The 15,773-nt window shown below is 39.5% G+C and overlaps 1 protein-coding gene across 1 annotated transcript in view; it reads left to right on the forward strand.

Annotated features, from left to right (window-relative positions):
• NUBPL (nucleotide binding protein-like) overlaps window positions 1-11,037 on the forward strand; it is an 88,342-nt gene extending 77,305 nt beyond the window's left edge. The window contains exon 9 of the mRNA XM_009319361.1: window positions 10,124-11,037. Within this exon, the coding sequence (XP_009317636.1) occupies window positions 10,124-10,186 (63 nt within the window). The 3' untranslated portion in view covers window positions 10,187-11,037. The remainder of the gene's footprint in view (window positions 1-10,123) is intronic.
• The last annotated feature ends 4,736 nt before the right edge of the window (window positions 11,038-15,773 follow it).

The raw sequence follows: 15,773 nt of genomic DNA on the forward strand, positions 1-15,773 counted from the left end.
AGCAATTTACACATAAGAGGAAATGGATTTTTCTGTGCCTTTACCATAACATTTTATTGCCAAAGGAAAATATGAGTTGTTGAGGTGATGGGAGTCAAATATGCAAGTCTGTAAAGAAAAGCAGTTGCACATATAAAACGTCATCAACACTGATAGAATAAGATTTTCCTGGCTAGTATTTTCTCTTGTGCCTCTGTGTCTGCCAGGCTATGTAGGGCAGGGTGTTGTCTGCCACATTGTGTTTGCACAGTATATGGCATGATACTGCCTCACTCTTGACTGCTGCTTAGATGTTAACATAAAAAAAAAGTGATTAATGCTGATGATAATCAATTAGAGGTAAGGTAAAATGTACAAATAAGGTAACCTTTGTAATATTATGATTGCTAGGCACATGCTGAAATATTTTTTTTCCTTCGCACTCTTTTAAAAGAAAAAAAAAGGATAATCCAGTGTTATTAACATACTGATTGGGGTTCCAGTCTTAAAATTGTCATACATTATTTTGTTTTGAAAGAGAAGCAGCAGTACTAAGGCATGTTGATTTCTAATTGAATGCAATACTCTTGCTAGACTTGGGCAAGGCCTGTGCTGATCCTCTGTGGAATAATGTAGTGATCTTGAGTCTAGATCCTTGTGAAAAGGAATCGTTATAATCAATACGGTAGTTGCTGTCTGGGAAGTTTGATCAGCAGTGTGAAGGTTTGAATAGATGCATGGCTTAGGTCAAAGTTGAAGCAAAACGTCTGAGCAAACCAAGATGGAAGGTTCACAGCTCGCAGTATCTGAAACCTATAATAACCAAGAGTCTGTAGCCTTCAGGATTATCAATCTAAAAATTCAGGCATGTAGGATAGCATTCTGAAAATGAAAAAGACAAGAAAGTCTGTTGTGTTGCCTTCTGTTCCTCCTTGGACTGTGTTCTTGGTAACGAAAGGAGGGGTTATAAGCCATTTGTGGCAATTAAGTTAAATATGAAGAGGAATAAAGATTGACAAATATGTGTGACTCTGGGGAAAACTTCTAATATTCTTCTCTGCCATTGTGTCTGTGATATAATAATTCTCCTTAGAGAATGAGTTTTTTTTCGATGTCGCTAATCTCTACAGAATGAAAAAGAATTTCCCTTTATCCCTGGTTTGCTTCTCATTTTAAAGACACAGAAAATTATTGTTGTTCTCTTATATTTTAAAAGAAAAATCAAAGTCAGCATATAACTGACAGTGGGAGAGGTCATATAAGGTCAGATTCTAATCTTTAATACATGACACCCATCACCATGTTTCTCAAATAAACTAAAATTGTGGCTATTCATGCATGAACAATCACAATTTTTCAGATAGAGAACAATGTGCACAGAGCTGCTGAAATTATCTCTGCTCTTGTCCTTTGAATTTACAGGGTTTTTTATACAAAATTCCGTGCTGTTTTTGTTAGAACACACAAATCAAATATAGAATCACAGAACTGAAATAATACCTAGCTGATTCAAACAGTGGGGAGTAAGGATGGTGACTGACTTCTCAGAAACCCAGCATGCTGTCACACCTTCTAAGCTCTGTCAAGACTAGAATACAGGGTGTTTCTAAAATATGTTAGCTAATATTTTTTTGCTTACACACCTGCCACAGGGTTCAACTGATTTTGCTGATATATAAAAGCATAGCTCTCACTCTATGCTAGAATTTTAAAATGTGTAAGCAAACTTGTCTAAATTTGTTATTTTAAAACTTGGATGTAGTTGGTGGAAAAGGGAAGCTTCCTTTTCACAACTGGCAAGGAAATTACTAACAACCAAAACAACCCTTCCAGAAAAACGAAAATTACTTGTAGAATTGTGCATGTGTGAACTTAGAAAGTTCTTCCTCAGGGAAGGCACAGAATACATAAGACTCGTCTACATACGGAAAGGGCTGACTATATAGCTAAAGGATGTGAAGGTTTAATGGCCGGAGTTCTCTTCTGGTGAAGCTTGAGACAGTCCCCAAGGAGATATAAACAGTGCTGGTAAAATGATTTTGCTCTTGGTATAACATTGTCTATGGTAGTGTTTCTGTCAGCCTAGTTGTTTAAATTGTGGCTTTTTTTTAACACTCTTCATTGACAAAACTTTGTTATGTGCTGTACAAATGGAGCATTGCTGTACTCGCATGTTAGCCAAGTGGCAGGGGCTAGTCTAACAGAAGGGGAGCAGACAGACCGCAGCAATTGAGAGTGATCCGAGATCCTCTACAAGAAGCTAATAATTTCTTAGTTTAATCAACAGTGAGGACTTGCCAGACCCTTCTGGAGATAATTGAGAGTCTTAGGAGCATTTTCCTCCTCTGTCAAGCTGTGGAGGTAGATTGGCTGACTAGGCCTTCATTATTTTGCTCACCCAAACATATGAGAGAGTCTCTAGACAGCAAAGGCTAGTAAAGGAAAATTGGGAACGCTGCTAAAATGGTGGAATAGGGAAAACAGTAGGGAAAAAGGTAGAATAGGGAAAACAAACAAGGAATCACTGAAACCAGGTGGAATTGATCATGCTCAGATGTAGAGGAACCTCCTAGGGGTCATGAGAAGGAACCAGCAGCAAAACAGGTGTTTGAAAGAGGCATCCTGAAACTTGCAGATAAGAGGGCTAGATACACAACATGATTAATTGCAGTGGAGTAATTCTTCCACCAATGAGTTGTTTAAATGCCCAGTGAACTCTCCATCAACACTGGGGGAAAAGGTAAGCAGAGGTTCCTAAGAGCTCTTCCATCTGTGAGCACAAAACCCAGAGAGGTATGGGACAGTTGGGTTATCTTGTGAGGACTTCGCACTAGAAACTTTTGGGTTTATCATAGCCTTGATGGCACAGTGGATTTGTTAATACCTTGCTAGAACAGACAAGCTAGCTGTGACCGATGAGCACCAAACTCCCATCTGTCTCAAGATAGAGAAGCAGCTCAATCAAGTACAAAATTAATTTGCTGTACCAGTATGTCCATTCACCTTCTAAAAGCTAGGGAGTGTTGTTGGGATAGACATTTTAGGGAGGAGACATGCTGGAGGCCGAGGCAAGCAGTAGATGTTGTCTTTCATCATCTTGTCTTGGGAGTGAGGTGATAAAAAAAAAAAAGAATTGTGGAGGAGAAATAATACACTTCTAAGGTTCAAAAAAGATAATGTATTCAAGACAGCAGAGAAGTCATGAAAGAATGAAGTTTAGATTTCACCTTCTTCCCCTTCTCCATTATGAAAGAGGTAGTAAGCCCTCATGGCAGAAAGTATAAAGAGGATGACTGCTTTTGGAAAAAAAAAAAAACAACAAATTCCAGGAAACACTTAATGGTCAGTTAGTTCCTTAGTGTTTTCTTGCCACATATTGTTATGGAAAACATTTGGAATCTATTAAGGAAAAATACTTTGAGTTCACCCTCTTGTTCTGTAAAAATCAAGTGGAATATATTGGGAAAGCAGGGGAAGATGAAAGGGAGCAAACCCGGTGAATCGTATATAGCTTAGAGTGTTGGATCCCCAGATCGTACAGCCTTTTGCAGGTATACACAAACTTACATGCAGTGTGGTGAGGAATTTATGACTTGGGTAGGAGAAAGAGCCAAACTTGTCCTGGAGCAAGGAAACCAGGACCTGTGGCTGGAAAACATGCTTAATGTCATCCTGTCTAGCTTGCGATAAAGACCAGTGTGTGATACAAACCCCACATACTTCTTGGGGGAGGTTCTGTTACTGTCTAGTTCACATTTAACAATGTGAAATGTATTCAGCCCTCTTGCAGATTTCATATACTCATATATATTGGTGAAGGATTTTGAGGCCAGTAAATTACACACAGATCTATAAGGGGAGAGAAGAAGCCCAGTCAGGTGGAAAGCAGGGGCACAAGGCAGCAGCAGTCTTGATGTAACGGAGGAAAGTAAGTCTGGTTAAAAATCCCTTTTCAATTAAATTAGAAATGTTACAGGCCTTACTGTGGTATTATTCAAAGAGACAGGTGGAATTTGTATTCAGAAAGACTTTTTTTGTAGAACTCTGTGAAAGTGTGATATGTGAGTAGGGTAAAAATGTACAACCTTTTAAAGCGTGCCAGAAATAGTTGGAGAAAAAATGAAGTAGTGGTAGCAAATAATGTTTGCTGTTGTTTAGCTGTCATCAATAATTCCATTTAAAGAGTGGTCTCTCCAGGGTGTGATGTCTTTAAAAGAAAAGCAAACCCTGAAGAAGGCTGCATGATATGATTTATAATATGCCTTATCATCAAGGCTTCCTTTGAATGATCACAGTAACATTTGGTATGTGTAGGTTCGAATCCTTCATTCAGGGTGTAGATAGTACAATGCATCATCAGACCCTCATTTATGCTTCACTCTGCTGAAGAAAATGCTGAATGGTAGAATAGTCTGTTTGAAGGATGTTACTGTATTGCATTTGAATTGCACTGTTCTACTTAACTGTGTTGTCTGGGCAGGATGTCTTTTTTGATGTACGTAATGGCACCTGAGTGATGTACATGCATAATGGCACGTTGGGGCTAGCAGTGTTTCCCAGCTGAGGCTCCCTCAGAGGATGGCTTGGCTTCTGCCACTGCTGATATATAGGATTAACAGGAAATTTCCCATGGAAAAATCCCACTAAGGATTTTTTTTGAGGTATTAGGTTCAAGAAGCATCTAGTTTACTTACTCATTTTGTGTTGTATGGATTGACTTTATCATCTTGTTAAGTCCCCTTTGTGGGCTGAGACTTCATTGCAGCTTGGCAAGAGTTGCCAATACATGCAAAGAAGAATCTTATGGTAGAACTGCCCAGAGGAAGACAGAGTGGGAAAGGCTCTGGACCTCTTGCAGCAATCAAGAATTTTTCTGGGTGACATGAAGCTTTTATCTGAAATGGAAGCTCATTTAAAGCTGTGTTTATCATCGTGCTTTTAGTGCCTTCTGAGTTAACCGGAGTTAAATACAGACATTGGAGGCAGCTCCAGGCACAACTGAAGGTTGGAGTTGTGTCAAAGTAACACGCAATTTCCATGGAAATGAAAGCTATTTAAAAATCTGATTGAACTGGAAAATGGACTGTGGTTGAGGAAAAGAGAGTGCTAATAAGAACAAAAGCTATCACCTATCATTATTTTCATGCAGGTGGTAACTAAGTCTAGTGTTTGTCCTTGTGAATAGTCACTATTTGATTAGTTGCTCATTGCTCATGGTTGCTAGTCCTTTAGCAATGAATAAAGTATAAGCTCCTAACAGCTCAGCTGAGCAGATTTAAATACTTTAAACAGGTATAGTAGCATCCACAACATTTGATATTCCAGACAGTTGGACTTGCATAGATTCTCCCTTGGATTGCTGGGCTTGATAGATACTATTAAGCATCTTAATAGTCTTGGAGTCTTTTAATCACAAATAGAAGTTAGAAACCATGTCAGTACCAGGATTTACACTCTGGTGTACTTGGCCTGCAAGCGATTCAATCAATATGCTTTTTCTGAGTTGCTGGTCTGAAGTTGTTTGTATGCAGTGGTTTAGGTGAAGGCGAATGTGCTATCAGCTCCTACCTGTTTTGACTTTGTTGATGGGTAATTTGTATTCCGTATTTGTGTGACCATTGCACTAGAGTCTGGAAGCCACTGTAGTGAGCTGTTTGCAGGCTAAGACCTGTACTTCAGTGAAAGGCAAGGTAGCAGGTCAAGCCAATCCAATCCATAAGAACAGGGCAGAGTCAGCTATGACCTGTACAGTCAGTTTGCAGTAATCTTGGCAGTGATGCATACTTCCCTCATGGGTAAGATTTTTAGGCTGAATGAAATGCCATAACTGAAAGGCACACATTTCCCTAGGATTACCACAGGGCTTAATTGGATGAGCTAATAAAAAGACTTGCAGTTTAAATCTACCCTGCCTATTATCCCATGACAGAGTAATGAATCAGGATGTTCTGATTATTTAGGCTAAGTAGGACTTCTCAGTTCTTTTCCTGATGAACTTCATTACAAGTTCTCCATTTCCTACTCCAGGATCTATGCTGTCATTAGTCATAGAATCATAGAATCATTAAGGTTGGAAGAGACCTCCAAGATCATCGAGTCCAACCGTCAACCCAACACCACCATGCCCACTAAACCATGTCCCTAAGCGCCTCATCTACCTGTCTTTTAAATACTTCCAGGGATGGTGACTCAACCACTTCCCTGGGCAGCCTGTTCCAATGTTTAACCACTCTTTCAGTCAAGAAATTTTTCCTCATGTCCAATCTAAACCTCCCCTGGCGCAACTTGAGGCCATTTCCTCTCGTCCTTTCGCCAGTTACTTGGGAGAAGAGACCAACACCCACCTCGCTACAGCCTCCTTTCAGGTAGTTGTAGAGAGCGATGAGGTCTCCCCTCAGCCTCCTTTTCTCCAGGCTAAACAACCCCAGCTCCCTCAGCCACTCCTCATAAGACTTGTTCTCCAGACCCCTCACCAGCCTCGTTGCCCTTCTCTGGACACGCTCCAACATCTCAACGTCCTTCTTGTAGTGAGGGGCCCAAATCTGAACACAGTATTCGAGGTGCGGCCTCACCAGTGCCGAGTACAGGGGGACGATCACTTCCCTACTCCTGCTGGCCACACTATTTCTGAATAGTCATTTCATCATCTACCATGCCCTCTCAGCCCTAAGGAGGTTTGTGATTTAAAGAATGCTAGTCTTTTCTGGCAGTGTTTGTACCAGTGTTTGAGAGGTGAACAGTCTCTCACATGGCCATTATCCAGCTCTTTCGACTCTCTGAACGTCACCTTCCACCTCTGCCTCTGCCCTCCCCAGTGCTGCTCTCAGACTCCATCTAGGCAGTGTTCGTAATGAACAAGTCCGGTCTGTTTTTAGGGCATTCTGTCTTCCTGTGCACTTCTTTATCCACTCGAAGCAGGGAGAATGTTTGGCTTCCAGCTAACTGATATGTTACTATTAAATATAAAATTGTCCATCTGCAAAAAAATGCTTTCAGAAAGATAGTCTATGAAACCATTCCTTTAGAGCTTCCAAACCATAAAGGGAAAAACTGATCTGTAAAGTTCACTTTTATGCTATTTAAATGAAAATGGCTATGAGTGATGAATAAGAACTCATCCTTTACATTTTCTCCTCTGGCTTTCCACCCAAAAAGGAACTAAAAAACCCTCTCCATTTTCAGTTGCAACCTGTCTTCTTTTGCTTAGTAATGGTGGAGTAAACAGCTGCACTGAGCTGTGCTCTTTGTCTACAGACACCACATTGAAAAGATGATGAGTAGGAGAAAACATTCAATACATGTAGGGTTGCTTTTATGTAATGAAAGGCGTATTGACAGTCACTGAGATTCCATTTAGACCTTTCATGTATGTGATGTGTGTTACTGCTGATAGACAGGTCCTCACTCATAGCTGAATGATTTGTTCAAAGATCAAAACAGTTGATTTTGTCAAAGACAGGTTACTGGTAGAGTTCTGTAAGGACATATATGTTCTGTTCAATATATAAAGTAGTGATCTAAGAAAACAAAATAAGGATGCTTAGCAGGTAAGACCAATTGCTGATAATACTAGGGCTAGGTAATACTAGCATGCTGGCTACAAAGAGTTGCACCAGGAACCTCCTGTTACGAAGTGACAGATCAAGTACTTGGCAAATGAGAATCAGTGTACATTGTGAAATTGTTGCCCAGATACTCATTAACAATGTTTTGGGGGGCAAAAAGTTTATTGGGATCTTGATATAGGGTAACACTTAAACAAGGAATCAAGTCTCCCGAGCAGGATATCTGGTTGCTGTCTGGATGGTTATGGAAGTCTGTGTTCCAAGGACCCTTGCTAATGGTGTCTTTGGCTGCATCAGATGAGACTCGCTGAACTGATGTTTAGCTCAGTTTTAACACTGCATCTAGGCCATGGTCCTGTATGACTACTACAACATGATCCATTGCCGCTGATTATCTTGATTTATGTATAGAACATCTCCTGTCTTAACTATGTACAAAAACACTGTCCTGTGTTACTATTTCTGCACCTGCAGGAACAATTTCTACAGTGTATTTATAATTCTGTGTACAACGTGGTCAACTCTGGAGCAGGAACAGCCTGGGCAGCCTCTAGAAGGGGCCAGATTTTCCATGCAGGTTGTTAACTGACTCATTAGAACACATGAATTGATGTGTGCAAAGTGGGAGCTGCCTGTGGGACTCTTCAAGATAGTCCAAAATTCCCACCTGGAGTGCTTCTACAGCGAATAGTCAAATACTTAACTGCAAAGGCACCCTGGCTTCAGTCAATCGCCGTATTTCAAGTTGGTCCATTATCACATCTGTGCAGGTGGCTAGCTGGGGAGTAGCTAGACCACCCGGGGAATTAATAGCTAAGTGCGGTGGGTGTTGCACATGGGCACAGCTCTGCTACCCAACTGCACTGCAGTTATGCCCATAGGACAAGTTTGAATTTCATGCTTGTGACTTTAAGTTCTATAGTTCTTGCCAGAAAGTCATGCATATGGGAGAAAACAATTCTAGTTTGCATTCCTTACAAACTCAGAAAATTACGTGACTTTAGTTTTAAGGTGATGTGAGCACTGAGAGTATGAGGTGCTGAGACTGGGAGTGCCAGAAAAGAAAACACTACAAGCCAGGAGCAAACCCTAGAAGAGAGGAGACATGTTAGGGGTGCCTGGCCCTGCAAAAGGCTGCCACCTGGTTCAGACCAGTGACATTTGGTGCTAGTGGCCCAACTGGGAAACTGACCTTCTCTTCCTACCCCTCAAGCTCTGGCCTAAGGCATTTGTCAGTTTGTTTGCTATTTTAAAGGCTCATCAGGGATACAAGGTCTAACTTGAGGTTAGAGCCATCTAAGAGTGCTGTAGGAGGCAGGAGACATCAGTGTGGTAGGGAATATTGTGGCGATTTCTTCTAGTAAAACAGGGAAGGTTGTCAATATGGGCTCCATATGCAGACTTATTTGAGAAGATAAAGTAGCTTGGTTACAATCTAATAAAGTAGAAGCAAGCTGAATAGCAGGGGAGTTTTCTGTTGTACTAGACAAGCACAGAACATGATGCACCAGCTGGAAATTGAAGCACGACAAATTCAAATTATAGGTGTATAAGGTGTACACTTTTAACAATGGAAATAATCAACCTCTGGAACAATGTACAAAAGAGATATATATACAAACAAAGATACTGTTTTAGTTGAAAATCTTTATATCAAGATTGGAGACCTTTCTAAAAGGCATATTCCATTTTGACTACAAGTTGTTGAGCTTGGTACAGGAATTATTTGGTTTCATTTTGTGGTTTGTTCTGTGTTGGATCTTAGGCAGTGTTTTTATACATGTGTCTCGACATTAAATTTATGAATACTTGATGTTAGACCGATCATGGTCCTAGCTGTGTCATGTTCATAGAGATGTTAAAAGAAGTATGCTTATTTGGGTCACTCCCGATAGTCTTAAGTTCTGTGCTCTTCTGCCTTTCAGCTGACGGTATCTGACCAGATGCCACAGGTTGGTGTAAGAGGGAGATTTTGCTGTATGGATTCTAGTGATGCAGAATTAGTTCTTTCAAATACGCACTTCAGTCTTTTGGAAAGATATCTTTTTTTGAAAATACTTTAATTTTTAATGTCTGTGTAGGAAATTCTTGTAGTCTAGTCTGTAATGAATTAATTCTCTCAAAAAAATTTTTTGGGGGGGAATGTCGTTTTCTCTGATTCTCTATCTCAATCCTCTGCACGGTGCATCTCAATCTTCAGGGTGAGGGAAGTTTATAACCAATAGTACCTGCAGGACTAAAGAGTCCCCTTCCTTCTCAACACTTCTCCTCCCGGAAGAATATTGATTCTGTTTGTTGTTTAAGACAGATTGTTCTGTCAAGTTCTATTCTTAGAATAATACCAAAGTTAAATTTTACACCACACCACCCCCCTCCAATATTTTAAATAATGCTTGTACTTATTTTTATGTATTAATGCATCATTTTTCCTGAACACAAAACTGGCTAAATCGAACCATTTATTCTAACATTTTTCTTTTTCTTTGAAGGTGTGTGAAAGAACATATACATAACGAGATGTAAAATATTTCTTTTTATAGAATATGAAAGGTACTAAATATATGTTTCTGTTTTTGCAGGCTAAAGCCTATCTAAAGATAGCTATGGAAATAGTGAGACGACTGCCAGTACCTCCTGCTTGAAGTGTTTGTCGCTGAATCTTGCCAAAAAAGCAATCTTTTGGTGTGACCAATGCAGAAGAGTCCTGCTACCTAATTATGTGGATACCATATTTTAGTTCTAAGAACTTTTTTTGAGTTAATTTACCAGAGGTGAAATAATGATTGTGATGTTTACTGTTTTTCAAACCGTTGTTTGGCCATGTCCAAATGGATTGAAGTATGCAACAGATGATTGACAATATTTAACTGCTAGATTGTAACATCATCAAGTGAGAAGGGATGAAGTACATTTTTTACGTGTCCTGTTTTAAGGTCAAGAATGAAAAACAGCTGCTCCAGCCAAGCAGAATGATGAGAGGGGTGTGAAGGCATAAGTTCTCCTTAAAAAATGACATTTGCCATACTCTAATTTCTGTCAATTTTGGTTCAACTTTTTACTTGGTTAACTACCAAGCTGACCATAAGTTTTGCAAAATTTTAAGAACCAAATTCAGTTATGTAACTGCAATACTTTTGTGTGTTCATCTTAAAAGAAACTTAAAAAAAAATCCACGTATACTCTGAAGAGTTCTTGTGATGGATCGTGAGCAAATTCATTCATTATTGGATAATGTTCGATCATGAGGCAATTCACAGTTTAGTGGAGAATGGATTACATGACCCTGAGGCTAATTTCTTGACTGCTTTGCGTTATAATGGACCCAGACAGAAGACTAGGTAGCCAAGGTCTTCACTGAAAACCAGATGATGCCTGAGCTCAGTTTGCCAGGGGATGCAAATGATCAAGTTAAATTAAATTTATGATTACAGTGCAGCAACTTGGAATTTGAATATAAAGATCTATTTTTGAAGTAAAGAAAAACTTGGTCTTCAAACTGCGTGGCCTTCTGGTTTGTTTTTTCATTGCCTTATATTTCTGCGATCTTTATCTTTGTGTTGGTGTGTGGAAGTGGAAGAATGTGCCTTCAGGGAATGAGTTTCCATTTACAAGTAGATGTCTGAGTTGACATTTAGGCTTTTTCATTTACACAATCAAATATGGGTATCTTAAACATACATCTTAACCATACCATACTGGGAATTTAACCATACCAGGGAGTTCTGCTGTTGACCTCTGTGGGACCAAGATTTTCCCTGTAGTCCAAATAATTATTCATAATTTTGGAGGTAGAGGTTTTTTCTTATTGTAGTGATACAACATAAAAAGTTGTTATACATTCACATTAAGAATAGTTAAGTAATATGTGCCCAGAATTTACATGGGAAGGCTAGACACAAATTATGGGTTGAATTTCAAGCTTAGGTAATTTTGTAAACATGTACATTATATAGTCCAAAACTGTTGATTTTTTGCTTCAAGTCAATCTCTGAGCCTCCTCGCCCGCACCCTCCCCCATGAGATCTCAGATCAGTGTTCAGCTTTTTCAGCAGCATATTATCCCAGGCCTGAGGAATTGACACAAACAGTCACTTCCTTTCAGTTGTCCAATATATTTACAAAAATTAAAGCTGGCTTAGTGTTCTGCCCTTTCATATTTTATTGATAACTTATTGGGTTTTTTTAATTTAGTTTTATCTCTACACATATTATTTATTCACTTCTGCTTTACATATTGTAATCATTGATATGTATGTCTATAAGTAATCCTGTGGTTGTTTTGGCATAGTATAATCATAGATCTCAGTGGAAAAACTGGGATTTCTGACTGGTTTTTAGCAAAAGACTGTGATACTTTCTGAACTTTGGTATTTATTATTTTTGTTCTGTTAAAAAGAATGTCTCTGACACCCAGTTCATGTTGAGACGGGGTGAACAATCAGTATACAGATACAAGGTTCTTTGTTTTCCTTTTCTTTGCTTTCTTATTATTTCTTGGGTTAGTTGAGGGATGAAATTTGCTTTCAAATGTCCTTTTATTTTTACTCCTTTTTGGTGTTTTTTTTTTCCTTTTAATTAAGTACCGCGGTTTTGCTCTGTTGAATCTCTCACATGCAGAACTATTTTGAATGCCTTTATCAAGAAACTGGTTATAATGATTAAATGTAGTTTCTAAGCCAATCTGAAAATTCATATTTAATTAACATTTCTGTGGAAGGATTGCACAATGTAGTAGGTGAAACGCAATTTATTAATTAAAAATTGTCAGTCATTTAAAATATATGTATATATAATTGTACAGGGTAGGTAGGACATTTCTGCATTTAAGGATAGCAATGGTCAAACCAACTTTAAAATAAGAACGTTCATTTTCTTTCCTCATTCTCATGAGTGAAAAAGTACCTGTTTCCCAGCCCTGCTCCTGCAAAGGAACTGAAGGGCATTGACACAGTGTTATTGCTACTTAATGTTATAGAAACACATACTCTTTTTTTTTTATTGTACAGTACACTGTTAACTAGAATTCATTAACATGTATTTAACATACTCGATTTGAAATTGTAGTTCATAAAATCACAGATATAAGTATTGGATTGAGGGTGGTGGTGGTTGGATCAGTTGGAGGTTGAGCAAAAGACAGTGGCATTTAACCATAGTTTATAAATATAGATTATAGACTTGACACAGTGTTGTTTGCTCTTTTCAACTCCAATATTTTACTTTCATCTCTGTGATATTTCCTAGTGTACTAGTATGTTTTTTCTAAAAATGCTAATCCTAACAATAGGACCTGGCTTTCCTAAGCTGTATGGGTAGATGCTCTTTGCTCAGGAGCAGTGGAGACTTACTGCAAAATTACTGTGATTGTGGGTTACCAGCACAGAATTATTAAAGTCTGTAGCACTGTAAGCTGCAGTTACATACTGCAAAATCCTGCAGAGGAAGAGAAAGAAAGAGGAAGGCTGGGGAGGCGCGGGGCCAAGCAGGCAGGAGCGGGGACAGAGGCAAATATCAGTCCCAGGTTACCTCCCGTGTATGTTAAGAGCACGATTTCCCAGGTCGCCTTGCATCACCGTCAGAGTTACCTGCGTTCTCATTCACGACACGGCCCTTTGTATAGTGACGACAGTTGTTGTGTTTGCAGATAATTCCTGTTGTTTCTTGGGTGAGGAGCATATGGGCTGTGTCTTAACACAGTGCATTTCCAGGCTTTCGCAAGTTTGGGTTTTAACAAAACTCAGAATAAAATTGTTTGTGTCAGTGAAGTATTTTGCTATAAAATTTTTACTGCGTTGCTCAGGTAATTGTGAACGGTTGAGCCACCAAGACTATGGTCTGTACATTCCTTCAAATGTTAAATTTCTCACAATAACAACAAAATTTTTAATTGTTATTTGAAGCGATGAGAGGAAAGTAGTTTGCAAATCAATTTTTCTCTACTAATTCAATTTCAGTTTAAACTGCAACCCATTTTAGTTGTTCTGATTGGTGATCATGGTGATGAAATAACATTAATGCAGAGGAAAAACAGCAAAAGCAGGTCATCTTTAGTGTATTAACAAAAAACTCCTGTAATTCTGAACTTGCTTCAAATTAGTTGGACTGACTTGGATCCAATGCAGCAGATGAATCCCCCCATAATATCTTTCCTTTAGTTAAGTATATGGTTTTCACCTGGACCTACTCAACCTCCCTGTTGGGTTTTCCCCCTGTGTGATGCAGTTAGTGCCGATGAGAGCCGGCTTTGATCCGAGGCGGGTGCTGCATACTGGTTTGTTGGTAAACTTCGTTCAGGCTATTATTGGGCCCCCTAATGTAAACCAAAGGCTGCAATCAAGGGGGGGGAAAGGGAGTAAAGAAGGGGTGAATCTCGTGCCAGTGGGAATATCTCCACGTTCCCAGAGACCCTGCTGTAGTAATACTGGGCTTGCAGGTGCAAGAATATATGTGGGAGAATAATGGCAGGAGAGCAACAAGAAAGGAAAACCCTCGTTGCTTAGGTGAAAGAGTAAAGAGCTGTGAGAGGCTCTGCGGGCTACAGAACTGATTTGCAAAGGCCACGGCACTGGAGATGCTGTGTGACAATATAAAGGGGATTTCGGTACTTACTCCAGCTGTGCAAAGCTTCTGTCAGGGCATCCCCAACCCCGAGACTGGCGCGTGAGCTCCGTACCTGAGTACCCAAGTTGCAGGCATTGCTCCTGTCCTTCCAGGTGTCGTTGGTGGGGGTAGGATCTCCATGCTTACTTTTCCACAAGGTTTGCAGTATTTGCCCAAGGTGCAAGAAACTTGTTCTACACCTGGCTTTGGCTGAGAAGATTCAAATCCATAGCTCCTGAACTTAGGAGAGGTCCTCAGCCACCTGGCTTAGTCTTTGCTAAGGACCATCAAGGAGCATTCATCACTTCCTTCTGAGAAAGCTGTATCGCTTGTGGAAGAAATAAGGAACGTAGTCCTAATCGCAGCTAACTATTTTTTAGCCTAGTGACTCCTTGCTCCCAGCTTTACTGATGATTTTTACCGAACGAGTCTGTGAATAAAATAATCACTTCTTAGGATAACGTCTGGCATTGTAGCTGGTTACGGACTTGAGAGAAGGCTGGGAGGTTCTGCTTTTGGATTTTGATACCCACGTGTCATTTTAGTTTCTCATAGCCACATCTGGGCCTATATTGTTGTCGTCATTTTTATTTAACAGGAACGCTTCCTAGCGGAGATGGTTAGGGGGGAAGGCTCCTGCTTAAGGACGCTTGGCAATAAGATGAATCTGAATTGCTGATTTAATTTCAGAATTGACTTATAATGACAGGAGTTATGATTATATTTTATTGTGGCAGCGTATCAGCCAAGGCACCGGTATGTCAGCCACATATCACAAAAACACAGCAAAAGAAAAAATTCATTCTGAAAGTAGTTTTCAGCCTAAATTTAAGATTTATCTTTTTTTTGTGGGTTCTGTTTTACATTATAAAGATATGAAGTCTGAAGAGAAGGTATATTCAAAGGTCTGTATTTTTCCATTATCTTCACATATTCAGGGAGGCTTTTTTTTTCAGCAAGGAGAGGACAGGCACAGCTTGTCGTTCCTTATGCACCTATTCCTCTCAGTTTCTCCGTTTGTATGAGTCTGGATCTGAATACCCACTTGAATCAATGCAAATAAATGGCTTATCCTAGGGAGTACATGAGTCTTCAAACAAGCTAGTGGGGGGGGAGGAACATCTGTTGTCATTTAACATCGTTTTGAGGGCTTACGGATTTATTTGAAGTGTTTTCACTCATACCACTGGGATTTTCTAAAACTTGTGTTATTTCCTGTGGTCCAGAGGTTTTGTCTTTGCTATGAGAGAAAGACGGGAGACTCCCCACCCTCATCTCCCCCGTGTATGCTTCCTGTTACTAAACAAGGTCCATTTTAAGAATACAAACTTCTGGTTAATTTTCCTGAAAAGTGTTAGCTTATTTATAATGACTTTTTAATGGTACTTATGTGTACTTTTTACTTTCAGGGGACACCCCCCCCCCCCAATTAATATCGAAGAAATACTATAATGTATTTTTAAAGCCCGGTTTGGCTGCGTATTTGGGAGAAATAAACTGGGTGAGAAACTACCTTATTAAGCTAAGCCCATATTCCGTAGATTTAATTTGGAGTGTTCCTCCAGTGTGTAAGTGTTGCAAATAGCTTTACATCTCATTAAGGGAAGCTGTTAAAACGACCAAAAGTTC

This window comes from Pygoscelis adeliae, unplaced genomic scaffold (assembly GCF_000699105.1).
Source record: "Pygoscelis adeliae isolate BGI_AS28 unplaced genomic scaffold, ASM69910v1 Scaffold71, whole genome shotgun sequence".
NCBI lineage: Eukaryota > Metazoa > Chordata > Aves > Sphenisciformes > Spheniscidae > Pygoscelis > Pygoscelis adeliae.